This window comes from Hemitrygon akajei, chromosome 17 (genome assembly GCF_048418815.1).
Source record: "Hemitrygon akajei chromosome 17, sHemAka1.3, whole genome shotgun sequence".
Lineage (NCBI taxonomy): Eukaryota > Metazoa > Chordata > Chondrichthyes > Myliobatiformes > Dasyatidae > Hemitrygon > Hemitrygon akajei.
In genome coordinates this window covers 64,127,702-64,155,434 of record NC_133140.1, presented here as the reverse complement: position 1 = coordinate 64,155,434, position 27,733 = coordinate 64,127,702, and the positions used below count along the sequence as shown (strand labels likewise).

The 27,733-nt window shown below is 44.1% G+C and overlaps 1 protein-coding gene across 1 annotated transcript; it reads right to left on the bottom strand.

The window, feature by feature from the left end:
- Positions 1–1,344: 1,344 nt before the first annotated feature.
- chmp1a (charged multivesicular body protein 1A) lies at positions 1,345–25,387 on the bottom strand. Its single transcript, XM_073070300.1, has 7 exons — positions 25,279–25,387; positions 22,707–22,726; positions 8,179–8,256; positions 6,682–6,828; positions 4,925–5,053; positions 4,533–4,726; positions 1,345–3,579 (listed from the first exon to the last, which is right to left on the bottom strand). The coding sequence occupies exons 1-7, from the start codon at positions 25,283–25,285 to the stop codon at positions 3,558–3,560; spliced, it is 597 nt and encodes a 198-aa protein (XP_072926401.1). The 5' UTR covers positions 25,286–25,387; the 3' UTR covers positions 1,345–3,557.
- Positions 25,388–27,733: the final 2,346 nt, after the last annotated feature.

The window sequence follows — 27,733 nt, the reverse complement described above, 5'->3', positions numbered from 1 at the left end:
TCTGACTCCTCCACATCCCTTAAGCCTAACCTGACTCTCTAACTCCCTTGTCCCCAAAACCATCCCAACAAACTTAAGAAAACAATTAAGTCCAAGTCACCTTCTTGATGGAGACTGCATGTAACAGAATCACATTCTAACAGATTTGGGTCTTTTGTTTAATAATCGGTGCTGCAGTGTAGTTCATACAGCCTGATAACCTTATTTTAATTACATGACTGGGGTTTTCATACTCAGCAATTAATTGAGCAACTAATCAACAAGCTTCAAAATCTGGTCCTCTATCTCCCTTTGCAACTGGATCCTTGACTTCCTCGAGAGACCAGTCAGTGCAGATCAGAAATAACATCTCCTCCTTTCTGCCAATGAACACAGGTGCATCTCAGTGATGTGCTTTTAGTTTGCCACTTTACTCATGCCTGTGTGACTAGGCACAGTGTAAGTGCCATCTATAAATTTGTTGATGATGACTTGTTGGCAGAATCTCAGATGGTGACAAAAGGTACATGAGTGAGGTAGATCAGTTGGTTGAGTGGTGTCATAACAACCTTGCACTCAACATCAGTAAGACCAAGGAATTTATTGTGGACTTGACTGAGGAAGGAGAACACACACCCAGTCCTCATCGAGGGGTCAGCAGTGAAAAGGGTGAGCAGCTTCAAGTCTCTGGATGTCAATATCTCTAATTATCTATTCTAGGCCCAACACATTGATGCAATTACAAAGGCATGCCAGCAGATACATTTCATTAAGAACTTGAGGAGATTTGATATGTCAGCAAACACTAACAAATTTCTATGTTGAGAACATTCTGAATGGTTGCATCACTGTATAATATGAAGCCACTAATGCACAGGATCAGAAAAGGCTGCAGAGGATTGTAAACTCAGCCAGCTCCATCTTGGGCACTAGACTCCACACCATTCAGGGAATCTTCAAAAGGCAATGCCGCTCAAAGGTGGCATCCATCATTAAGGATTCTGACCACCCAGTACATACCCTCTTCATTAGTACCATCAGGGTGGAGGCATAGGAGTCTGAAGACATGTACTGTATTTTAGGAACAGTTTCTTCCTCCTCACCATCCATTTTATGAATGGTCCATGAACCCAACACTACTTCACTATTTTGTTCTCATTTACTCCAGTTTTTTTTATATAATTCTTCTTGTAACTTGCAGGATTTTAAAAAATCTATTGCACTGTACTGCTGCCACATTACAAATTTTACAATATATGTCAGTGATAATAAACCTGATTTTGATGTTACCAACATTCATGCACCTCCTTGATGACAGAACGGTGGTAAAATTATTCTTTTCCTCACATCGATTATAAAAAGGCATTGAGATTTAAATTCTTTATTTCAAAATATAAACATCAGAAGCAAAATTTCAAATGTCACCTTCCACATTAATCAAAAAAATCTTTGCAAAGAGCCTTAAGCAACCAATATATTACACTAACCACACTGTACATCAAACAGAATACATTTAAAATGAGTATTAACTAAAATGTACCAGGCATATCTTTAAATGTTTGGATGTTTCTAAATCACAAAAAAATGTATATTACTATAAATCAGGGGTCCCCAAACTTTTTTTCTGCCATGGACACCTGCCGGTAACCGAGGGGTCTGTGGAGTCTCAGGATGGGAACCCCTGCTATAAATAATTAGAAATACAAGAATGAACTGTAGGAGGAGTATTTTAAAGCATTTCCCTGTATTTAGGCATCTCAGATCCACATGCTTTTGAGGATTCAATTATCTTCATGGTGCAAGTAGATTTTGATATTATTTAGTTTATATCAGCATCATTAATAATATAGGCACCACTGGAAATGGTTTGTATCAGGATAATTCAAAGGCAATATGATAGCTCAATTACACCAACAGGAGAATTAAAGTTGGACAAACAGTTGTTGATTTGACACAAAGCTATTTTTCTTAAGTTAGCTAATCAAGCAATTTAATTTTTTTTTACACAATTAATAAAAGTTCAGCTCAGCAAAACTATAATTGATTTTCAAGAGATTTGTCTAGATTGTAATCTTTGAAGATATACAATTTGCTGTATTAATATAATTGGTCCTAAATATTTCAACCATTGATTTCTAGCATCGAAACAGTTTTTGTTGTATTGCAATTTGATTAAATTTTTAAGATAAATGAATTACTGAATCAACTGAATGAATTTACAGAATTTTTCACACACATATAGATGAACAAAAATCAATGTTGCACAATAGTTTTTTGACTCCAGACATTTCTTACAAGGCTTGTTAGATAGGAGTGAGGCATTTTAACAACATAATATAGTATAGTATGTCAGAATGGATAAATTGTGTATTTCCAACATGACATTAAGCCATCCACAATGTGTACACATCTTTAAGGATAATTTCTTAAAGCATCTTTATAATGTATCATTCCATGGCTATTGTCATCTTGAACTCAGAGAATAGCTTTGCAATTTTTACTACTGATTTAATTTCCCTCCAAGTCTGAAATACACTTTCAAATTACAATTTACTAGGCCAATGCAAATTATTTACACTGAACACCATCTTTTTTTTGCTCACATTGAAAGACTTGAGCTACTTTAGGAAAAAAAAGGTTAAATGCAATCAGTATGTAGTTACATGACTAATACTAATTCAGAGAGCATTAGGCAAAAACAAAATGGATATTAAGAGGCACTTTAAGCAAGATCAGAATTTTAACTGCTTATGGAACTGCAGTTCTTGTAAGTTTTCTTGAATGGTTATCAGACCAATGGCAATTACTTGATAAGCACTTATCACATATTAGAGACTGCAAGTACACTTGTACAATCTATCAGTAGTCTCCTTAAATTCTCTGGATCTAAACAAAGTTATCAACCAAAAGTAAACCTTAGCAGAACAGCCCAACAATCCCATTTAGTACAGTAGAACAGACAAGAATCCATCACCTCTTCTTTTGGGCCTCTAGGTCATAGTAGAAGTGACATTCACAGCAAGCTAACATGTCCTGCAGGACATATTCACTTCAAAATAGCTTAAGCAAATATTAAGTCCTTGGATATTTAGTGTTTCTTTTCTTTGTAAAGTTCACCAAATCAGTAGTCTTAATTATTAAGTTCTTACAACATTTCCAAGAAGTGCTGTGATTTTGGAAAATATGATCATGAAGTATTCAAATCATGCTGGTCTCAGAGCTGAGACCAAGTGTGTAACTGACAACAGTACATTCTCTGCAGATCTAAAGCATAATTACAAACAATTTGCAAATATACATGTTAATGAAACACTGGACTCAGATTAATTTCAATAATGGCAATATCAACTTAAAAGGGTGCAAGTTTACAGGTATATAGACACTAATGTACCAATTTTTTTTAAAATATCGATCAGACTCTCCAGGTTTAAGTGTAAAAGTAGCATATCAATCTAATAAGTGACAGTATGTGTTTTTGAACATTATACATATTGTACATTTTGGTGTCACTAGGACAGCGCAAGGTAATGCAGATTATATGCTGTCATCCAGGAATATACAGTATGTCGATCCCACCTTCAATTCCTCAAAGCAGCCAACCTAGAAAAAAGCAATGAAAATTTCAGCTGAACATTTATTAAATGTGAAAAACAGAAAAAGCTCAGAAAGAATTTATGTTTTATATATTGCTTAGTTTGTGATCTTAAAGTACATTTGAGATGCTAATCACACCTATAAACTAATCTAGGTTTAACTTGAATCCTCTTGAACTTTAAAAGATTAATAAGAATGTAAGAAATGCGCATATTTGGATATTGACATGTCATCTGGAGGTGTGCACTATTTACAATAAGAAAGAAGAGCATTATTGCTTCTTAGTAGTAGGAGCTGAGAGTAAATATAAAATTTGACAGCAGATAATGCACAAAAGACCAATGGAAAAGAAAGCAGGAATAAAGAACAGAAGTTCCTGCAATGGGGGTTCTGATCATTTTATTGACAGAAAGTGTTTCTTTCATATACGCAGCAAGACTAGGCTCGCTCTCATCACTTGCATCATCTGTCTTATTTTCCTGTAGTCCAGCAACTTATTTTCTCTTAGACCCCAATTTCCCTTGGATTATTTTGTCACAACTATGCAAAGAGAAAATTTCCAGTGGCCAATTAACCTACCAGTACATATAGGAAATGAGGGTAAGATGGATTACTTGTGAAAATGGTTAGCTCATCTTACGGTTATGAGATGGAACTTTTGTATCAGTAATCACCACTATTACATTCCAATGAAAAATCTTATTAAACAGTGCTATTGGACAAGGAAAATGACAAGAAATGACAGCAGTACTTATTAAATTAAAAATGCTAATTTAAAAGTGTTATTGCCAGCTGTAACATTTCTCTCTGGTACCACACCACAGTCCCACATAAGCTCAATCAATTTAAATCAGTTTTTGTTGCAGATTTTGTGCTCAGCCAGAATAATAAAATTGTTGGTAAGATATATCAGTAACGCTGTACAACAATTTCCGACACTAGTGGCCTACAGCACCTACCTTCTTGAAAGCTGGTCTTCCCTGTCTTGGTCACGTACTGAGGATTCACCAAGGGATGCTGCACCTGCTGGAAGTTGATTCAGTTGGTCCATGACCTCCAAACCATTCTCCTCTGCAATCTGCAAAATGAGGCTGTCAACCTGTTCTTGAGGAGTAGTTAACGTCGTTGCAGAGCTCATAGAGTCTTCCATCACCTAGAATCATGCAAAAAGTCACTTGGCAAAAGTGTAGCAATTAACTGAACAATATATACACTTGATTTTGACAGAGGTGACAAAAGTGAAACAAGGAACATTTAAAGAGGAAAAATAATTTTGAGTAATCTTTGTTCAAAAATAACTATACATTTTGCTGCTGTCTTCAACAATGAAAAAAACATTTGAAGTACTTACTGAAGTGTGTACGTCTAGATTTTGAACTTGTTGTTCAAATTTGTCCATTACAGCAGAGATTTTTTGTAAGTCCATTGACTTCAATGCCTTATCCAGTCCTTGTGTAACACGTGCCATATTCTTTGTAACCTAGGTATATGAAGAATGTTCAAAAAGTTTTCAACCTTGAAAATGAATATTACTATTGATAGTCAAGAGAAGTACGAGCAAGTTATAGAGAAATCACTCATGCACAATCAAGCCCTAATCATACATAATTCAGCAAAATGTATAATTACTGAATCATAAAGTATATTTAAGCCTTGAATGTTTCTATTTTAACAGAAAATCAAAAGATTGCTTTTTTCCCCCCCACTGATAAACTTTACACTGGCAGTAAATTGAAAGCAAGTTTGTGGTTTGCTCTTAGGATGCTGCTGCAGCTTTCTAACCACATACAAACTTCTGATCTATCTCCAGATGACTATATGACTTTTCATTCAATCATCGAGTCAAACATCACAGATACAAGCCCATTTGTCCATCCTGTCTATACTAGTCAATAGGAATTTATCTATAAAACCCCATTTCAAGCACTCTGCATTTAACTTTGCATGCCATTGTTTCAAGCCTTCATCTAAATACTTAGAGGTACTTGCTTCCACAACCTTAAGATATTAATTTCGATTTCAACCAAAAATTTTCTAACCCCCCACCCCCCAATGTTTATCTGTGCTCAGGAGAAAAGTACGTCACTGCCCATTTTTTGCTTATCAATTTTATAAACCTCAATCAAGTCACCTTTTGTACTTACTCTAAAGAAAACAAACCCAGCCTATCCAATCCATTCTCATATCTGAAACACTCTACTCCAAGCAATATAGTGGTAAATTTCCAAGAAGCAAACACAAGCACATACACTATAGCATAAAGAACAGAACAGGTAAGGCAACTGCTTTACATATTCCATGCGGTGAAAAAGGCAAATGGTATGTTGGGCGGTGAAAAAGGCAAATGGTATGTTGGCATTCATAGCAAAAGGATTTGAGTACAGGAGCAGGGAGGTTCTACTGCAGTTGTACAAGGCCTTGGTGAGACTGCACCTAGAGTGTTGTGTGCAGTTTTGGTCCCCTAATCTGAGGATAGACATTCTTGCCATAGAGGAAGTACAGAGAAGGTTCATCAGATTGATTCCTGGGATGGCAGGACTTTCATATGAAGAAAGACTGGATCGACTAGGCTTATACTCACTGGAATTTAGAAGACTGAGGGGGGAATCTTATTGAAACGTATAAAATTCTAAAGGGATTGGACAGGCTAGATGCAGGAAGATTGTTTCCGATGTTGGGGAAGTCCAGAATGAGGGGTCAGTTTAAGGATAAAGGGGAAGCCTTTTAGGACCGAGACGAGGAAAAACTTCTTCACACAAAGAGTGGTGAATCTGTGGAATTCTCTGCCACAGGGAACAATTGAGGCCGGTTCATTGGCTATATTTAAGAGGAAGTTAGATATGGCCCTTGTGGCTAAAGGGATCAGGAGGTATGGAGAGAAAGCAGGTACAGGGTTCTGAGTTGGATGATCAGCCATGATCACAGTGAATGGCAGTGCAGGCTCGAAGGGCCGAATGGCCCACTCCTGCACCTATTTTCTATGTTTCTATGCCCCATCACTAGTATTTACTTACTTCTGCCATATGTACTGTATGTCTTATAATGTTACAGTGATCATCTGTTGGAGGGAAATCAGTTCTTTTAGAAAGCCAAATCACTATTCCATACCCCTTTCATCGTTACTGCCGTCTGTACTTTCGATGCTACTGCATCAACTCGGGAAGCTGTCCGTAACCAGTTAAGACCTTCATTTTTCTTTCTGATGGCATTTTCTGCATAGATCTTCGCTCCTTCGATGTTTTTTTGCTGAAGAGCCTTGGGGGAAAAACAAAATCAGGGTGATGATAGGCATACTAATATTTCACAAAAAAAATAAGTAAAACTGAGTAGTTGTACAAATTTACATAATATTTTAAATATAATATAAAAGATTAAGCAATAAAGGGATGAGAACAAAGCTGTACAACTTTGCTTTCTGGAGCCTTCCCTGCCTCACTGCTAAACACCATACAACTGCCATTAACTCTTAAATTAAGCATACTGATAATTATTTGAATTTTGCATTAACTTTTAGGTTAGTATGTTTGACAATTCTACCTTGCTCCAAAATTGTTAAAAAAAAGGATGAAAAGGAGATGAAACAAGTAGTGTCAAATAGATAGATAGATAGATAGATAGATAGATAGATACTTTATTCATCCCCATGGGGAAATTCAACTTTTTTCCAATGTCCCATACACTTGTTGTAGCAAAACTAATTACATACAATACTTAACTCAGTAAAAAATATGATATGCATCTAAATCACTATCTCAAAAAGCATTAATAATAGCTTTTAAAAAGTTCTTAAGTCCTGGCGGTAGAATTGTAAAGCCTAATGGCATTGGGGAGTATTGACCTCTTCATCCTGTCTGAGGAGCATTGCATCGATAGTAACCTGTCGCTGAAACTGCTTCTCTGTCTCTGGATGGTGCTATGTAGAGGATGTTCAGAGTTATCCATAATTGACCGTAGCCTACTCAGCGCCCTTCGCTCAGCTACCGATGTTAAACTCTCCAGTACTTTGCCCACGACAGAGCCCGCCTTCCTTACCAGCTTATTAAGACGTGAGGCGTCCCTCTTCTTAATGCTTCCTCCCCAACACGCCACCACAAAGAAGAGGGCGCTCTCCACAACTGACCTATAGAACATCTTCAGCATCTCACTACAGACATTGAATGACGCCAACCTTCTTAGGAAGTACAGTCGACTCTGTGCCTTCCTGCACAAGGCATCTGTGTTGGCAGTCCAGTCTAGCTTCTCGTCTAACTGTACTCCCAGATACTTGTAGGTCTTAACCTGCTCCACACATTCTCCATTAATGATCACTGTATGAGGCCTAGATCTCCTAAAGTGCACCACCATCTCCTTGGTCTTGGTGATATTGAGACACAGGTAGTTTGAGTTGCACCATATCACAAAGTCCTGTATCAGTTTCCTATACTCCTCCTCCTGTCCATTCCTGACACACCCCACTATGGCCGTGTCATCAGCGAACTTCTGCACATGGCAGGACTCCAATTTAAACTTATCCTATCCAGTGCACACACGATAATCCTCTGAATGCAAATAGTTGGTTTAAGTTGAGGAAGGTTCAATGAAACAAAAGAGAAAATGAATGCTAACCTTCTTCACTTTAGCTTGTTCCGCTTTCGAGTCTTTTTCAGCCTTCTTCGCCAATCGCTCCAGTTGTTTTGATGTAAACTACAAAACATTAAGAAGCTTGAGTAATATCTCACAAATATCAACTTCAAATACTTGTCTTTTTCCTGTAAATAGGCTTCAATTTACAATTTTCAGGCATGGAACTACAGATACTGTATAGATAGCAACTGCAATGGCATGAAACCTTGTGACCCAGAACAATGAGGCTTGAGCACTGATCAGGGCATGATTGTGCAAGCGCATGGATGTCAGCCAGTGAGAAGAGCTTAAAAGGAGACAGCTTTATAGAACAGGCATCGGAGGAGCCGGCGACAGAGTAGAGAGAGCCAGAGTAGGAAGGCTTTGGCTCAATGGGGCATCAGCAATAATGGGCCAAGGCGAGGTAGGTTGCCTGTATAGAATACAGACAGGAAGTATGTATGTGAGGCCAGTTTTCTGTGATCGGTGTCAGATGCAGGAGGTCCAGGAGACTCCCAGCCTCCCGGATGACCACATCTGCGCCAGGTGTGTCGAGCTGCAGCTTGTTAGGGACCGTGTTAGGGAACTGGAGATGCAGCTCGATGACCTTCATCTGGTCAGGGAAAGTGAGGAGGTGATAGATAGGAGCTAACAGTCAGGAGAGGGAAGAGTAGGAGTCAGAGGCTAGAGAGCTCTCCTGTGGCTGTACCCCTTGATAATAAGTACTCCTGCTTGAGTACTGTTGGGGGGGGAGGGGGCTACCTGGGGGAAGCAACAGTGGCCACACCTCTGGCACAGTGTCTGGCCCTGTGGCTCAGAAGGGTAGGGAAAGGAAGAGGATGGCAGCAGTAATAGGAGACTCTATAGTAATGGGGTCAGATAGGTGATTCTGTGGACGCAGGAAAGAAGCACAGATGGTAGTTTGCCTCCCTGATGCCAGAGTCCGTGAAGTTTCTGATCGTGTCCACGAAATCATGAAGTGGGAAGGAGAACAGCCAGAGGTCGTGGTACATATTGGTACCAACAACATAGGCAGGAAAAGGGAGGAGGTCCAGAAAGCAGACCACAGGGAGTTAGGAAGGAAGTTGATAAGCAGGACCACAAAGGTACTCATCTTGGGATTACTGCCTGTGCCACGTGACAGTGAGTATAGGAATAGAGTGAGGTGGAGGATAAATGCGTGGCTGAGGGATTGGAGCGGGATGCAGGGATTCAGGGATTCAGGGATTCAGATACAGGAGTGACCTGTACAAAAAGAATGGGTTGCACTTGAATCCGAGCGGGACCAATATCCTGGCGGGGAGGTTTGCTAAGGCTATTGGGGAGAGCTTAAACTAGGATTGCTGGGGGGTGGGAACCAAACTGAAAAGACAGAGGAAGAGGCGGTTGGCAAGAGCAAGCTTGCAAGACAGTGCGAGAGGGAAGACAGTATTGGAGTATAAAAGTTGCATTGTTTGCTGTGTAACCAAAACTATGTAGTCAGCTTTGAGCTTGCTATTTGCTATGCATGTATCCAATTTAGTAGGAGAATGAAATCTTAAGAATGTAGAAGATAATGGTGTGTTAATGAGAGGCTAGTTAAGAGATGTAGATTATGTAGTCAGCTTTGAGTTTGCTATTTGCTATGCATGTATCCAATTTAGTAGGAGAATGAAATCTTAAGAATGTAGAAGACAATGGCGTGTTAATGAGAGGTAGCTAAGAGATGTAGATTAGAACATGATTAAGTCAATGGGTAGAAACAATAGTGGCGGATGTACTTGTGATACGCAACTGTAGACTGATTAGATATGCTAATGCAACTAAACCAGGAGATTGCTATAAAAAAGGGTGGGCAATCGGTGACTAGCTCAATGACTGTCTCAGCTTTGATTTGCAAATTAAAGTTTAACCCTTCTTGAAGAATCTTCTGCGTCTCCTAGTCGTTTGTGGGACACCAGAAACCACGACAAAAGTGGCGATCGTGGCAGGACCGGAAAGAGCCCTGCAGAAAGGAAATGGCAGATTGGGGACGCTTCCCAGTCCTCTAGGGACCCCCACAAGGCTAACAGAATTTAGGGTGCACCCAAGCAAAAGGTAAGCGCTTTTTGCGAGAATTTGGACTAAGAATTCTGTTGGTTTTGGGGAGGTCTTGGAGTCTCAGAAGTGTGGAACCACTGCCGAAGGGTCTCTCCGGTCCAAAGAATCTGGCAGAATTGGGGGTTAACAGAAGGCTCAGAGGATTGATCAAGAACACTGCAGCGAGGGTAAGTACAAATAAGTTAATAAGAAGTTAAGAAAAATTCCACGTGGTGTTGGTAAATCCCTGTGGATACCGCTTCGCATGAAACAAAGGTCTGAACGGGCAGGGAAAGGGAAAATAGAGAAAATCCCTGTGGATACCACTTCGTATGAAACTAAGGTCTGAACGGGCAGGGAAGTATGAAACGAAGGTCTGAATGGGCAGGGAAAGGGAAAATAGAGAAAATCCTCGTGGATACCACCTTAAGAGATAAGGGTCTGAATAGACGAGGTGCAAAGAGAAAGTTCTGTGCATACCGCTCTGAATAGAGGTCTATACGGGCAGAACAGAATAGGAAACAAGGACAGTCCAATATATAGGTTAAAGCGCTGGTAGATAGACGACAGAATTAGAGTAAATAATATTATCCAGTAAATGAACCGTGAATCTCTGAAATACCTTAAAAAGAGAGAACATGACAGGTAAAGGAACGGCAGTAGAGATTCTGAGCAAAAAAATCCTGGTAAATAAATATGAGATCACAAAAACTTCAGAAAAATGGGAAGAGAACCAAAAACCTGGTCACAAAATGACCAAGAGAAGGAACGTTTGATGTAAGCTTGTGCGAAGAAATGGAGGCACTAATTAAAAATTACAAACCAAAAGATAAATCTAAGAAGAGGGCAAAAAAGAGAACAAGAAATGGAAGTGCTAAAACTCTTCAGAACGGAGGGAGAAAGGCTGAGGAAGACAGGTAGAATATTGATTACAAGCGAAGAAGACACTAAGGTGCTGGAGAAACAACCTGTTAGAGAGAGAGGAAGGTACGGTGAGAAGCTGGCTTCAGCTCCGTACCTGGATGCGAAAGAAACAGAAAAGCCCCTCCCTATAATGAGGAAGGAACCCCTAAGCAGTGCCCCCTGCTGACGGGAACAGTAAACATGCAGGGAGAAGTACAAATTTGGGATAATGAGGAGGAAAAAAGACAATACCAGAAGGAAAAAGCGGCGATATGGAAGGAGATACAGGCAGAAAGGATAAAGGTGGAACAGGCAAACAGAGAAATGAAAGAAGAGATTGAACGGATGAAATACTTGAGAGAGGAAAAGGAGAATGAGGAGTATCGGTTATACCATAGAAATAAACAGACTAGAAAAGAAAGTGGCCCATCAGGGCAGGAAGAGATGAGGCATTCAAGAGGAAGTGGAAAAAAGATAGGAGATGAGAGTCTTGGAGAAACACAAGAGAGAAGGGAATCAAGCACGAGTAAGGATTATGAGGAGTCCCTGCCACATGTGTATAGACACGGACAGGAAGAAAGAGAAGGTGACTCATTGGAGGAGCAAGAGTTAAGTGGAGAGAGAGAAGATGTGAGAATTTGTGGGGAAGAGGTAGGAGGCAGAAGCCTAGAAGAGCAGAAGGAGGCGGTAGGGGAGCGACTTGCGGAAGTAGAGAGAGAGCTAGATAAGTTACTGAGAGGGGATTGCCAGAGGAGATGCGAAAAATACTCCAGGGGCCAACCAAGTATTGAATCAAGACAGAAAGGAAGGACTCCACAGGGAGACCGAGGGAAGAAGAGGACCCCGGAGAAATTTGTGTGGGAGGCAGTAAAGACATACCCTGAGACAGTTGGGGAGTCAGGCGAGGAGAACTATGGGCAGAGGGGATCAGTGAGGAAACATGGGGAAAGAGAGGTAGAGAGATTGTGCTGGGGATGTAATCAGCCAGGTCACATGAGAAGAGATTGTCCGTTTACACCATGGCCTGTCACACACCAGCAGGAACCGATAAGAAGGGAACTAAAGTTAGCCAAGGACCAGCCCCCACAGGCCCAAGTGAACCTGTGAACACCTATGCGAGGTATTGGGGTGCCCCGAGAACTCGAGTCGGAAGGGACATTATCCAATGATAACAAGGGAGGCAGACGAGGAACCCATTATTCAGGTTATGTTAGAAGGGCAACTGACACCAATGATGATAGATACTGGAGCCACGTACACTTGCGTACAGCCACAGTATGCCCTTCACCTTCCCATGTCAGGAAAGTTTATTAAGACGGTAGGGTTCTCGGGGAAAACACAGTTGACACAGTGCACGGCTCCAGTGCAGTTGAGAATGGGAAATAAAGGAATTGTTTTGCCGGTGCTAGTATTTAAAGGAACTCCGATTAATTTGTTAGGCAGAGATGCCTTATTGAAACTGGAATTAAAATTAGAATGCACCAGAAATGGGTTGAGTGTGGAAAGAGCAGGGGCTCAATTGATAGTGCGAGAAGACAAGAAGGCTAATGTCTTTTGGATAGGAGACATAGCAGATCAGATTCAGGAAACCTGGGAAAAATGGAAAAAGGGCGTGCAGGCTATATTACCCAGGGCTGTAATGCCCAAATCTGAGCTACATTGTACAGTGATTTTTGACGAGACTCAGAACAGGGAGTTAGAGGAGAGATGACACCTGGAGGCATGTACCCAACAGCACCTGGAAGGGGAGGCTGTGATAATTGGAAAGCAAGGGGTAGCTTTACAAGTTAAGTGGAACACCTTTTTAGAAAAATGGTACAGGATACCAGAGGCTGTGCCCCACGTAACGTTGTTGGTAAACAAGGGATATCAGTCTAAAGACTTAGGACCCTTAGTTAAGAGTGCTGAAACTGTAACAGTGTGGAGGAAAATCACGCCAGAGGTGTGGATATCAGAAGACAACAATTGCATTAAAATAATGGTAAGTGTAGATATGGTAGGGACAGTGAGAGAGGTCGAAATAACTCCTCAACCACACATGCCATTGCTGGGAAAGGAAAGAGGCCAGCAGAAAGATAGGTTAGATGAGTTGCCATCTATTCTGTGGTCACAGCATGACACGGACGTAGGGAAAATAAAAACAGCTAGTCTGGTGGAAATAAGGCTGAAAAAAGGAGCAATTCCACCCAGGAGACCACAATACTCTCTGAGACCAGAAGCAGAAGAGGGAATAGCATCGACAGTGCAGGGGTTGCTTGAAATAGGAGTGCTTAAAAGAACAAACAGTCCATGCAATACCCCGTTGCTGCCGGTCTTAAAAGCAGATAAATCTAAGTGGAGATTGGTGCATGATTTACGAGTGGTAAATGATGTGGTAGAGGTCTGGCCAGCAGTAGTCCCCAACCCACACACGCTTTTGACTAATGTTCCACCAGAAGCAAGTTACTTTTCAGTGATTGATTTGTGTTCGGCTTTCTTCAGCATTCCTCTGGCCGACCAGTGTCAGTATCTTGTTTGCATTTACTTACAGAGGTGCTCAGTATACCTATACCAGAATGCCGCAAGGGTTTAAACATTCACCACATGTTTTTAATCAGGTGTTGAAGGCAAACCTAGAGGGCATACCATTGGAAAGTACATTGTTACAGTATGTGGATGACCTGTTGATTTGCTCCCACAGTAAGGAACAGTGTGAGCAGGACACTATAACTCTGTCAGGGAAGCTGGCGCATGGAGGACATAAAGTATCCAAAAAGGAACTGCAATTTTGCACGCAGCAAGTGGAATACTTAGGCAGGGTGATATCCAAGGGAGTGAAGGCGATAGCACCAGATCAGATTGAGGCAATAACTAAGGCCCCAAAACCCCAGACTGTAGGGCAGATGATGACGTTTTTGGGAATGGCAGGGTACAGCTCAGATTGGATAGGAGAATATGCTGAGATTGTGGCACCTTTGAGAAAGATAATGAAAGAAGCAGGACATACAAATTTGAAGAACGGCTTACAGTGGAATGAAGAGGCGGAGGTAGCTTTCAATATTAGTAAGCAGGAATTGCAGTCAGCACCAGCATTCGCTTTGGCTGACTACGAGAAGGTTTTTTATTTGTATGTATCCAATCGACAGGAGGGTTATGTCACAGCGGTTCTAACACAAGAGACAGGCACAGGAAAAGCAAAGCAGCCGATAGCATACTACAGTATGAGACTAGACGAGGTGGCTCAGGGGTATCCACCCTGTTAGGGATTGGTGGCGCTGTACTATGCATATGAAAAGGCATCATCTGTAACCCTGGGATATCCTGTGACTCTGTACACACACCACAAAGTAGCAGAATTGCTGGAAAGAGGGAAATATGTGCTGACGCCAGCCAGGATAGCAGCATATCAGATGCTATTGACATTTCCAGACATAACTATACAGAGATGCATTACCAGTAATATAGCCGATTTTGTCCCTTTGGGCTATGAAGTAAGGAGTAAGATATGTTAAAGTGCCGGGGTTGATTGTATTTAAAGTATTTAAGTAAACTACTTAAGAACTTTTTAAAAGCTATTATTAATGCTTTTTGAGAGAGTGATTTAGATGCATATCATATTTTTACTGAGTTAAGTATTGTATGTAATTAGTTTTGCTGCAAGTGTAAGGGACATTGGAAAAAATGTTGAATTTCCCCATGGGGATGAATAAAGTATCTATCTATCTATCTATCTAACCCCATGATTGTGTAGGGAAGACGATGGCATTTGCCAAATTGAGAGCAAATTTACAGTCAGAACCACTAGAGGATGCAGATAAAAAGGTTCTGTTCGTAGATGACTCTTGTTTTAGGGATTATGATGGAAATCATGCAGGGTTCTCAGTAGTGCAGCAGGATCAGTCGAGCTATAAGATTATTAGGATGGAGTCCTGTCCCCAACCGTGTTCCGCCCAACTAGCGGAAATCAAAGCCCTGACAGCTGCGTGTGAAATGATGGAAGGGGAGAAAGTAGACATCTATACTGATTCGGCATATGCTCATGGAGTATGCCATTTGTTCGGGGCAGTGTGGAAACAGAGAGGTTTTTAAAAAAAGTAGTGGAGATCCCATACAACATTGTCAGCGAATTCTAGACTTAATAAAAGCCATGATGAAACCTAAAGCATTGGCTTGTAGCGGGGTGCTACGCGCAGCGCTGAAATTACGACACAGAGTCGATAAACTGCAGCCACAGAATAAGTTTATTTCAAAAACACAGTCTTGCTTTAAAGCCTGTCTCCCCCACTCGATACTTCGAGAGGCACGTAACTGAAACTCCTTGAGGCTATCTACCTTTGTCTCTGGCTAATTGTCAGCCGGGGTTCGAGTGTGCTAGTAATTGGGTCGCCACATAACCCCCCCCCCCCCCCCCCAGAACCGGCGGTACACCCCCTAATGTCCACAGTCTGGGCCGGGCCCTGTTTGGGAGGTCGGCCTCTGCGCCGCGGTGCCGGAAACTCGACTGGTTGCGCCAAGTCCACATGGGCCGGTTTGAGTCAGTCCACCGTGAAAACCTCCTCTCTCCCCCCAACGCCCAGCACGAATGTGGACCCGTCATTTCTGATCACCGTAAACGGCCCCTCGTAGGGCCGTTGCAGCGGTGGCCGATGCCCGCCCCGGCGTACAAACACAAACTTACAGTTCTGCAGATCTTTGGGTACGCAGGTCGGGTGCTGCCCATGCTGCGAAGTGGGTATGGGGGCCAGGGCACCAAGTCTCTCGCGTAGTCTGCCCAGGACAGCTGCGGGTTCTTCCTCTCGCCCCCTTGGGGCTGGTATGAACTCCCCGGGAACGACCAGGGGCGCGCCGTACACCAACTCGGCCAAAGAAGCGTGCAGATCGTCTTTGGGCGCCGTGCGGACACCGAGTAGGACCCAGGGAAGCTCGTCCGCCCAGTTAGCTCCTCGCAGGCGCGCCATGAGAGCCGACTTCAGGTGGCGGTGGAAACGCTCCACCAGTCCGTTCGACTGTGGGTGGTAGGCAGTGGTGTGGTGCAGATGAGTCTCCAACAGGTTGGCCATCGCTGACCAGAGGCTGGAGGTGAACTGGGCGCCCCTGTCGGAGGTAATGTGGGCCGGGACACCAAAGCAGGAAACCCAGGTGGCGATCAGCGTCCGGGCGCAAGATTCGGAGGTGGTGTCGGTGAGTGGGACCACCTCTGGCCATCTTGTGAACCGGTCCACGATAGTGAGGAGGTGCCGCGCCCCGCGCGACACTGGCAGGGGGCCCACAATATCCACATGGATGTGGTCGAAACGCCGGTGGGTGGGGTGGAACTGCTGCGGCGGGACCTTGGTGTGTCGCTGCACCTTGGCCGTCTGGCAGTGCAGGCACGTTCTGGCCCAGTCACGGACCTGCTTGCGGAGTCCGTGCCAAACGAACCTGCTGGAGACCATCCGGACGGTAGTGCGGATGGAGGGGTGGGCCAAGTTATGAATGGAGTCGAACACACGTCGTCGCCAAGGTGCCGGGACGACGGGACGGGGCTGGCCGGTGGCAACGTCACAGAGTAGGGTCCTCTCACCTGGGCCTACGGGGAGGTCCTGGAGTTGCAAACCGGAGACTGCGGTTCTGAAACACGGGATCTCCTCATCTGCCAGCTGTGCCTCAGCCAGTGCCTCAAAGTCTACCCCTTGGGAAAGGGCGTGAATGTTAGGGCGAGAGAGCGTATCCACCATGACATTGTCCTTACCCGAGACGTGTCGGACGTCCGTCGTGTATTCAGAGATGTAGGACAGATGTTGCTGCTGGCAGGACGACCAGGGATCGGACACCTTTGTGAATGTAAAGGTAAGCGGTTTGTGGTCCGTGAACGCGGTGAATGGCCTACCTTCTAAGAAGTACCTGAAATGCCGGATTGCCAGGTATAGCGCCAACAGCTCCCGGTCGAAAGCACTGTATTTGAGCTCGGGTGGCCGCAGGTGTTTGCTGAAAAACGCCAGAGGTTGCCAGCGGCCCGCGATGAGCTGCTCCAGTACCCCACCGACTGCCGTGTTAGATGCGTCCACCATGAGGGCGGTAGGGACGTCCATTCTGGGGTGTACTAGCATCATGGCATTCGCCAAGGCATCCTTCGTTTGAATGAAAGCGGCGGCGGACACCTCGTCCCAGGTAATGTCCTTGCCCGGACCAGACAGCAAGGCGAACAGGGGGCGCATGATCCGGGCAGCTGAAGGGAGGAAGCGGTGGTAGAAATTGACCATACCTACGAATTCCTGGAGGCCTTTGATCGTGGTGGGCCGGGGGAAATGGCAGACCGCATCTACCTTAGCGGGCAGAGGGGTTGCCCCGTCTGTGGTAATCCTGTGGCCCAGGAAGTCAATGGTGTCGAGCCCGAACTGGCATTTGGCCAGGTTGATCGTTAGACCGTAGTCACTCAGCCGGGCAAAGAGTTGTCGGAGGTGGGACAGATGCTCCTGACGACTGCTGCTGGCTATGAGGATGTCGTCCAAATAGATGAATGCGAAGTCCAGGTCGCGTCCCACCGCGTCCATCAACCGCTGGAACGTCTGTGCGGCATTCTTCAGGCCGAACGGCATGCGGAGGAACTCAAAAAGGCCGAACGGGGTGATGAGAGCCGTTTTGGGGACGTCGTCGGGATGCATCGGGATTTGATGGTATCCGCGGATGAGGTCTACCTTGGAGAAGATCCGTGCGCCGTGCAGGTTTGCTGCAAAGTCCTGAATGTGCGGCACAGGGTAGCGGTCCGGTGTTGTAGCCTCGTTCAGCCTGCGGTAGTCGCCGCACGGTCTCCAGCCCCCTGTCACCTTGGGCACCATGTGCAGGGGAGAGGCCCATGGGCTGTCGGACCGCCGAATGATCCCCAATTCCTCCATCCGCTTGAACTCCTCGTTCGCCAGTCGGAGCTTGTCCGGGGGAAGCCGCCGAGCGCGGGCGTGGAGGGGTGGTCCCTGGGTCAGGATGTGGTGCTGTACGCCGTGTCGGGGCATGGCTGCCGTGAACTGTGGTGCCAGAACCGATGGGAAATCCGCCAAGACCCTGGTGAAGTCGTTGCCGGACAGCGTGATGGAGCCGAGGTGAGGGGCTGGCAAATGGGCTGCACCCAGGGGGAATGTCTGAAAGGTCTCGGCGTGAACCAGTCTCTTCCTGGGCAGGTCGACCAGTAGGCTGTGAGCCCGCAAGAAATCCGCACCCAGAAGCGGTTGGGCTACGGCGGCCAGTGTGAAGTCCCACGTAAACTTGCTGGAGTCGAACCGTAGCTGCACCGGACGGGTGCCATAAGTCGTTATAGTGCTGCCGTTCGCAGCTTGTAGGGGGGGACTCGGCGCCCTGCTGCGGGTGTCGTAACTCGTCGGAGGTAAAACGCTGATCTCGGCACCGGTGTCGACCAAAAACCGGCGTCCCGACTGTTTGTCCCAGACATACAGGAGGCTATCCCGATGGCCAGCCGTCGTAGCCATCAGCGACGGCTGGCCCTGGCGTTTCTCGGGAACTGGCAGGGCGGGCGACAACGGCGGGCTTCTGCGCCCCACCGCTGGTGGTAGAAACACCATTGCTCGTTGGGCTCCACACCCCGGCCTCTGGGTTTAGCGGGCTTTGCGGCCGTGCCTAGACTGGTTTGCTGCTGGGAGCGTGGCCGGGTGATCTGTGCGACGGACGTCCCACTCTCCTTCTTGGCGTTCCACAGCAAGTCCGCCCGGGCTGCCACCTTCCGGGGGTCGCTGAAATCCGCGTCGGACAACAGCAGGCGTATGTCCTCGGGCAGCTGCTCCAGGAATGCCTGCTCAAACATGAGGCAGGGTGTGTGTCCGTCGGCCAGAGACAACATCTCATTCATTAAAGCTGATGGAGGCCTGTCTCCCAAGCCATCCAGGTGCAGTAAACGGGCAGCTCGCTCGCGGCGGGAGAGCCCGAAAGTCCTTAGGAGCAGGGCTTTGAATTCCGTGTACTTGCCGTCCGCCGGGGGAGACTGTACGAACTCCGCGACCTGGGCTGCTGTGTCCTGGTCGAGGGAGCTCACCACGTAGTAGTAACGGGTGTCCTCTAAGGTTATTTGCCGAACATGGAATTGGGCTTCTGCTTGCTGAAACCATAGGTGAGGTTGTAGCGTCCAGAAGCTTGGCAGCTTCAAGGAAACCGCATTAACAAACGCAGCGTCTGCCATCTCCGGTCCAAAAAACGTTTGGACCGTCGGGGTCACCAATTGTAGCGGGGTGCTACGCGCAGCACTGAAATTACGACACGGAGTCGATAAACTGCAGCCACAGAATAAGTTTATTTCAAAAACACAGTCTTGCTTTAAAGCCTGTCTCCCCCACTCGATACTTCGAGAGGCACGTAACTGAAACTCCTTGAGGCTATCTACCTTTGTCTCTGGCTCTGGCTAATTGTCAGCCGGTTCGAGTGTGCTAGTAATTGGGTCGCCACAGGCTATAGTAAAATGCCAGGCACATAAAAAAGGGAAATGATGTAATAACAAAGGGAAATCAAGCTGCGGACGAGGCAGCCAGAAAAGCGTCTGGATGTACATCAGCTGTCATTGACCCCCAGGTAAGCCTAGCTCCAGAACCTGTGGTAGAGGACCTAATTGAAATACAAGGTAAGGCAACTTTGGCAGAACAGACAATGTGGAGACGAAGGGGGGCCAAGCAGAACCCGGAAGGCTTGTGGAGCATGGAAGAAGGTTTGTTGGTAGCGCCCACCCCTCTACTGATGTTTCTGATTTCAGAAGCGCATGGGATTGACCATGTGCAAGGGGGGAAGTGATAAAGAAAATAAAGAAGGATGGTTTTTGGTCACCTTATCTACAGGCCTCAGTGGACTTTGTCTTGTCACAGTGCGAGGTATGCACACAGAATGCAGGGTCTCCTGGACATCAGTTATTTGACTGGTTAGAAAGTAGACTCGGAGGATGGGGAGCATGGCTGACTAAAATGGCAATAACTGTCAGTATTGTTGAACTGTGCGCTTGTGCTGTGCTGTTTTCTTCCTTGTCTCAAGTCTCTTGTAGTGCGTGCTGCAACCAAACAATTTCCGATGCTCGTGGCAATTACTGAAGCAAGCTTAGTGGAGAAAGAAACACCGAAAATGTATTGTTACAGCCTACAACACCTGCAGGATGAACAAGAGCAAAACGACAGTGTGGGAGTAGATTGTAAGGGCTTCTGAGGTTTTTCCCTGTCTCAGGTACAAAGAGACAGGTTTTTGGCTCAGCGGCCCAGGGTAACAGGGAGAGAATACTTTGAGGTCTTGGCGCAGAAAATTATAGTTTAACCCGAGATTTGGGAATAAGTGCTTGAGTTTATTGGGGCTTTTGTGCACGGACTCTTAGTCTTCTTTCTCTATGTGAAAGGGGGGATATATTGGAGTATAAAAGTTGCATTGTTTGCTGTGTAACCAAAACTATGAAGTCAGCTTTGAGCTTGCTATTTGCTAAGCATGTATCCAATTTAGTAGGAGAATGAAATCTTAAGAATGTAGAAGACAATGGTGTGTTAATGAGAGGTAGCTAAGAGATGTAGATTAGAACATGATTAAGTCGATGGGTAGAAACAATAGCGGTGGATGTTCTTGTGATACGCAACTGTAGACCGTAGACCGATTAGATATGCTAATGCAACTAAACCAGGAGATTGCTATAAAAAAATGCTATGTACAAGGATCGGTGGGCAATCGGTGACTAGCTCAATGACTGTCTCAGCTTTGATTTGCAAATTAAAGTTTAACCCTTCTTGAAGAATCTTCTGCGCCTCCTGGTTGTTTGTGGGGCACGAGAAACCACGACAATAGCCAGGTGATGCGCTCAGTCCAACGGTTTGAGATATGTCTATTTTAATGCAAATACTATGATGAACAAAGCGGATGAGCTTAGAGCGTGGATCAGCACTTGGAACTATGATGTTGTGGCCGTTACAGAGACTTGGATGGCTCAGGGGGAGGAATGGTTAGAGTGCCAGGCTTTAGATGTTTCAGAAAGGATAGGGAGGGAGGCAAAAGAGGTGGGGGCGTGGTACTGTTGATCAGAGCTAGTGTCATGGCTGCAGAAAAGGAGGAAGACATGGAGGGACTGTCTATGGAGTTTCTGTGGGTGAAAGTTAGGAACAGGATGGGGTTAATAACTCTACCGGGTGTTTTTTATAGACCACCCAATAGTAACAGGGACATCGACGAGCAGATAGGGAGACAGATTCTGCAAAGGTGTAATAATAACGGTTGTTGTGGTGGGAGATTTTAATTTCCCAAATATCGATTGGCATCTCGCTAGAGCGAGGGGTTTAGATGGGGTGGAGTTTGTTACCAACAGCCAAAACCATCTGGCTTTGTCTGAAAATGATTCCAAGCAGCAAGTGTTTGTTCTTTAACTCCTGCTGACCAGTTTAATCAAAGCTCTTTAATCACACATTATGCCTTGACTGCAATAATCCCACACTCTGATTGTAGAATTCAAGCCTTTTGATCAGATTTGGACAAGGCTGCGATGAGAAGAGAACTGAAGCCACATTCAACTGCATTAAAGATATCCATCCCATAGCTACAACAGAGAAACAGCTGGATACTTAGTAGTTTATCGCCGAGTCTCTCAGGTCTTCACATTGTTTGCAGGACTCAAACCAGGTTTGTATTAGAAAATGTTTGCTTGAATGGATGCAGCCACAACAATTAAAGCACAATATCATCCAGCTTAAAGAAGCTTTCTTTTGTGAAAAACTCTGTTCTCACTGGACTTGCAAACCAATTCCTCAGATGCGCAATATAGACGTTCAGCAACTAAATCTTACATGAACACACAATACTCATCCTCCAACACCAAACAAAACTGCGATATTGTGGAAACACCAATATTAAATTACACAACAGCTTAACAGAGATGGACACTCAGCCTTTGTTGGTTCCTGATTTTCTTTGCGTGAATCCATGCACTTCTGAGTTGACTCCAGGCTGCATCTTAGTCTCTTCCACCACGTTGCCCAACAAATATATCTCTGGACATGTAAGTATTGAGAAACCACTATGCACAAAGATGGTGATCACCACAATAGAGAGCAGAGTAACAGACTCCATCAGCGATGGAGAACAGGATTTTAGTACAGTAGAATCTGTACAGGTGAGGCATGATGGTGAGGTGAAAGAACTTTTAAACAAGTAATAAACTGAATTCAATGGTTACAGATACTAGTGGAGGAAATAAGTGCTACAATATATTGATACCATAACAAAAGATAAAAGCAATGCTCAGCACAGAAAAAGTATAAAATTAAGGGTGTAGGTGTGCAACCTCATTATCAATATATTTGTGGTAACTGAATTGAAACTTACAAATAAAAGATCCATCTGTTGACAGAACAGAGCAATCCTAAGTCAGGTGGATGTGAATAAGAGTTTGAGGAGCTTAAGCAATAACGAAAGAATAGAAAGGGGGAGAAGGAAAAGCACACCATGTATGCTATAGGGTAACATGAAGTACAGATTAAAGAATTAAATAGGTAACAGTGTACGGTAAAGTATTAAGTTAGTTAGGCCAAGCAGCAAGAGAGTTTTAAAGGGACTGAAAATGGGAAAAAAAATCAAATAGACAAAATTTTTGTACTTACTCGTAATTGAAACAAAGTATCTGTAAGAAAGAGAAATGACCACACATTACTGATAAAAACAAAACATTTTTAAAATCACATACCTTTACATTAAAGATCCCATTGCAATTAATTTTACTGCCAAGAAAGAAGCATTTTATACTGATTATATCATGAAAACATTGATAAGGTCAGTCTTTTCCCCAGGGTAAGGAAATTTAAAACTAGAGGACATAGATTTAAGATGATAGGAAACATTTAAAAGGAACCCAAGGACAACTTTTTCCCCATACAGCTGATTGGGTATGTGCAGCAAGCTGCCAGAGGAAGCTGTAGAAATGGGTACAACTACAACATTTAAAAGACATTAGGAATATGAACACAGAGATTCTGCAGATGTTGGAAATCCAGGTGGATGTCCTGATGAATGATCGGGTCTGAAACATCAACTCATTATGCCTCTCCATAGATGTTGCCTGACCTGCTGAGTTCCTCCAGCATTTTGTGTGTGTTACATTAGGAACATAGACAGGGAAGATGAGAATACGGGCCAAACACAGGACAACTCAGGCAGACAAGTTGGAGTAAAGGGCCCTGTTTGCATGCTGCACAACTCCAAGGCCCTACTAGATAACATTCCATCGGAAGCATGCAGAACATTGAGGTAATTTAGTCATTTCAATCTAGCAGTCACATATTTCAAATGCACCAAACAAGACAAGTGTACCTGATTTTTTTTCTTAATTTCATTTAAATCAGTAAGTGAAATGAAAGTTACTGGATTGTTTATAAACCCTATTCCTCTCTCATGCGGGAGATAAGTTCCAGATTATTGCACAAAATACAGTCTTAGAGTACTATACAGATCCACACATCTGAAAATAATAAAGGTAGTAATGATGGTAAAAGCTAATTCCTCATTTAACCACTATTAAATTGACATTGATTGGGGACCTATCGTACACTATACAAAAAACTTAAATAGCTTGTCCTTGCAAAAGAATCATTCTGATTCCCCAGTGGTCATCAACAGGACATTGCACAGCAGCTCTTTATGGTAAGCAGGTAGGTTTGTTATCTATTCATATTTCTGTGGCTAGCTGCTTTAAAAGTATAAAACTAAGATAATAGAAAATAATTACATTTTTATTCATACATCTGCACAAATTATATTTGCATTTTCACTAGCCCAGAAGTCCAAGATTTCAAAACCTAATTCTCAAAACTCTACTTCAGAACTAGGCTGCTTTAAAGTATTCAAACGTACAAAGAAAATAAATTACACTAAATTCAGATCATCTTTTTAAAGTTAAAAATACTAAGTATGTCCTTCTATTAAAAAGCAAACAGATCTAATCCTAAGTAGCAAGTCACAACTTCCCTTGCAAAGAAAGATTTATGTGGTATGAAGTTATGGGTATCTATTCCATGAACTTCCAGCTATGTAAATTTTCTAGTGTTTAACAAGTCATATATTACATTAGATACATCACTGAAATAGTCCACCCAAGAGAATCAATACACAGCATAGGCCCTTCTCGCCCTTCGAGCCATGCCACCCAGCAATTCCCCAATTTAAACCTAGCCTAAATCACAGGACAATTTACAGTGATCAATTAACCTACTAACCGGTATGTCTTTGAACTGTAGGAGGAAACCGCAGCACCAAGAGGAAACCCATGCAGTCCCGGGGAGAACGTACAAATTCCTTACAGACAGCAACAGAAATTTGGTCTGATCAAAACATCAACTCCACATGTCCTTTGAGCCACACATTTATCTAACCCGACTTAAAAATGATCAGGTTTTTGCATTCATCACCAGCTCTCAAAAGGCATGGATTACATCCTCTCCAAATCTGCACATATTATTTGGTCTTTTCTCATTTTTAATTACTCCCAGAACAAAAGCATCAAGACTAGCAATTTAGTATCATTCCCTAATTGAATTCAAGAGGGACATGGTAATCCACCTCTTTGAACTGCTACAGTCCACAAAGTGAAACGATCGTAACTGACTACTGAGGAGGGAGTTCATCTACTTAGAGCCAGCGGTATAGAAATAGCATATTTCCAAATCAGGACGATGTGAGTTGGAGAGAAATTTGCAGACAAGTGGTGCTGATATTATTATGCAAAGCTGGCCGCCAGTACTGGCTAAAAAAAGCTACACTTCATATACGATTCCTTGGATGACAAATACTTTGGGATGCCGTGAATAAGGGGCGTGGACTTTACAAACACAATGTTTTGCTTCCTGAAGCCCAACCTTAAGGAAGCACTCCCAACCACCTCCCCGAGCTTCCCTTGCAATAGGATGTGACGAGAAAGCACCTCCCGACTCCTCCTCCCGCACCTGCATGGGTCCCAAGGGCCACTTCCGATGTACAACCCCAAACCCGGCTGGCGACCAGCACCAACGAATCCCGACGGGCCCGGTTCAAGGTCTAGGCTCCGGGCACCGGTCGCCCGACTCCAGTCGGTCAATGGGTGAAAGAAAAGGGAACGCGCATCGTCCGCCCCCGCCGCCTATTTGCCGAGTCTGGCTCCCCACTCGCCAGCAACACCCCGCTCAGCCCGAGAAGACGCCTCACCGTCCATGGTCTCCGGGCCGCTGTCCAAGTTGCCCAGACTCGCTGCCTCCTTCCGTCAGCTACCAGCTCCACTGGCCGCTCCAACTCTCGCGCGAAGTAGCGTGACGTCACCAAGGCGGGGGACCCGTCACGGATTGCGTCACATAGTTACCCAAACAGTGGAGCGGTTGGGGCTCCAGGTTACAGTATCTCCTCATGTCCATGGGTACCGGAAGCAGCAACACGGAAAATAAGGGTAAAAATCTGACAAGCATTTAGTTCCCATCATTTATTTCAGATGTTCAAAACTATTTCACTTTTTATCCGGTTAAACTTTTATCAAGTGAAGTTTATTGTCATTTAACTACATGTATACAATGTATGTACAAACGAGACAACGTTTCTTTGAAACAGGGCGTACTGTATAAACAAATTACACACGATAATTTATGAAGAATAAAGTCCATGGATGAATCACACATAAATAAATTAAAGTGCATTAAAGTTAAATATTGTAAGGTAGGAACAGATTAGCCCTGATGTACCTGCAGCAGGGAGTTCAGAAGCCTAACGGCCTGGGGGGAAGAAACTGTTTCTCATCCTGACCATTCTTGTTTTTATGCATCATAATCTCCTGTCTGATGGTAGAACGTCAAAGAAGGTGCTGGATGGATGGGTGGGACTCTGAGAATGCAGTACCTGCTAAACGTCCCCACTGGATGGGAAAGAAACCCCTATGATCCTCTCAGCTGTTCTCATACTTTTGTAGAGACCTGGGGTCCAGTGCTTGACTGCTCCCATACCAGATAGCGATGCAGCTTGTGAGGATGCTCTCAGCAGTGCTCCTGTAAAACACAGTTAAGAAGGGGGGGTGGGAGCCTTGCTTGCCTCAATCTTCTTCGTAAGTCAAGGCGCTTTTTGCTGTGCCTTCTTCTTCAGGGAGGTGATATTAAGGAACCAGGTGAGATAATCTATGAGTGAACTCCCAAGAACTTGGTGCATTTAACTCTCTCTTTGGAGGAGCTATGTATTCGCAGAGGGGGATGGTTTGCCTGCGACTTCCTTAAGTCCACAATGATTTCCTTTGTCTTCTCCAAACTTCCAGATGAGTATTTGAATCTAGAAGTGCTCATTTGGCTCTGTGAAAAGAACTCTTATAAGTGATTCTGCTTCCAGCACTCTCAGGCAGTGCTTTCCAGGTATACATCACTCTCTGAGTGAAATCAAACCCTTGGATCTTCTCTAAACCTCTTAGCCCTCACCATAAACCTATTAGCACTTACCCCAAATCAGCCCTATAATTTTGCCTACTTCTGGTTTGGGGAAACACTTCTTTCAGTCAACTGACACCAAAGATACCTTAATAATGTTCCTCTTAACCTCTTCCACTTCGGGGAAAGCAGACCTTGCCTCTCCAGTCTCTCCTTAAAACTGAAATGTTCCATTCCAGGCAATATCCACTTTGTAAACATGAGAAATCCAAACCAACATACACAAAATGCCGGAAGAACTCAGCAGGTTAAGCAGCATCCGTGGAAATGAACAAAGTTATCAGTTTGTGAGATATCTACCTTGTGTCAGTGCTGAAGAGTGTGCAAAGGATTTCTTTTAGTAATCCTTCTCTGGCCACCCATTCATATGTTCTGCATAATCCAATGGGTACATTCACAACAATTAAGCATCTACAGTACTTCAGAGAATTGGCTTAAAAGGTTATTGTTTACTTGCTCGGCAAAACACTTTTGAATCACAGAACGAAACAACACAAGTATTCCCTAGCAATCATTTGTACGTATTGTCTTACAGAAATTACTGAAAATACTCAGCAGGTCAGGCAGTATCCATGAACAGAGAGAAACAAAGATTATAATCCAGAGGTCCAGAGGAGGCTCACAAGGATGATTCCAGCAATGAAAGGGTTATCATACGAGGAATGTTTAATGTCTCTGGGTCTGTACTCGCTGGAATTCAGAAGGATGAGGGGGATCTCACTGAAACCTTTTTAATGTTGAAAGGCCTAGACAGAGTAGATGTGGAAAGGATGGTGAGGGAATCTAGGGCAAGAGGGCACAACCTCAGGATAGAGGGGCGCCCTTTCAAAACAGAAATGCAGAGAAATTTCTTTAGCCAAATGGTGGTGAATTTGTGTAATTTGTTGTCAGATGCAGCTGTGGAGGTCAGGTCGTTGGGTGTTTTTAAGATAGATTGATAGGTTATTGACTGGACGTGACATCAGAGGTTACAGGGAGAAGGCCAAGAAATGGGGTTGAGAAGGAGAAGAAAAAAAGATCAGCCATGATTGAATGGCAGAGCAGGCTCGATAATTCTGCTCCTATGTCTTATGGTCTTATAATCGTTCATCAACAAGGATGTGCCCTCTTCTCATTTCTATCATCAGAGAGGAGGTACAGGAGTCGAAAGACATACATTCAACATTTTAGGAACAGCTTCTTCCCCCTCACTGTATGGTCTACTC

Excerpts from the sequence above, each read along its gene's own strand:
- chmp1a (XM_073070300.1), bottom strand. Across the intron at positions 5,054-6,681 it reads CGGCAGTAACGATGAAAGGG|GTTACAAAGAATATGGCACG; the intron begins GTATGGAATAGT and ends TCATATACCTAG. Across the intron at positions 3,580-4,532 it reads GAAGACCAGCTTTCAAGAAG|GTTGGCTGCTTTGAGGAATT; the intron begins GTAGGTGCTGTA and ends GCTTTTTTCTAG.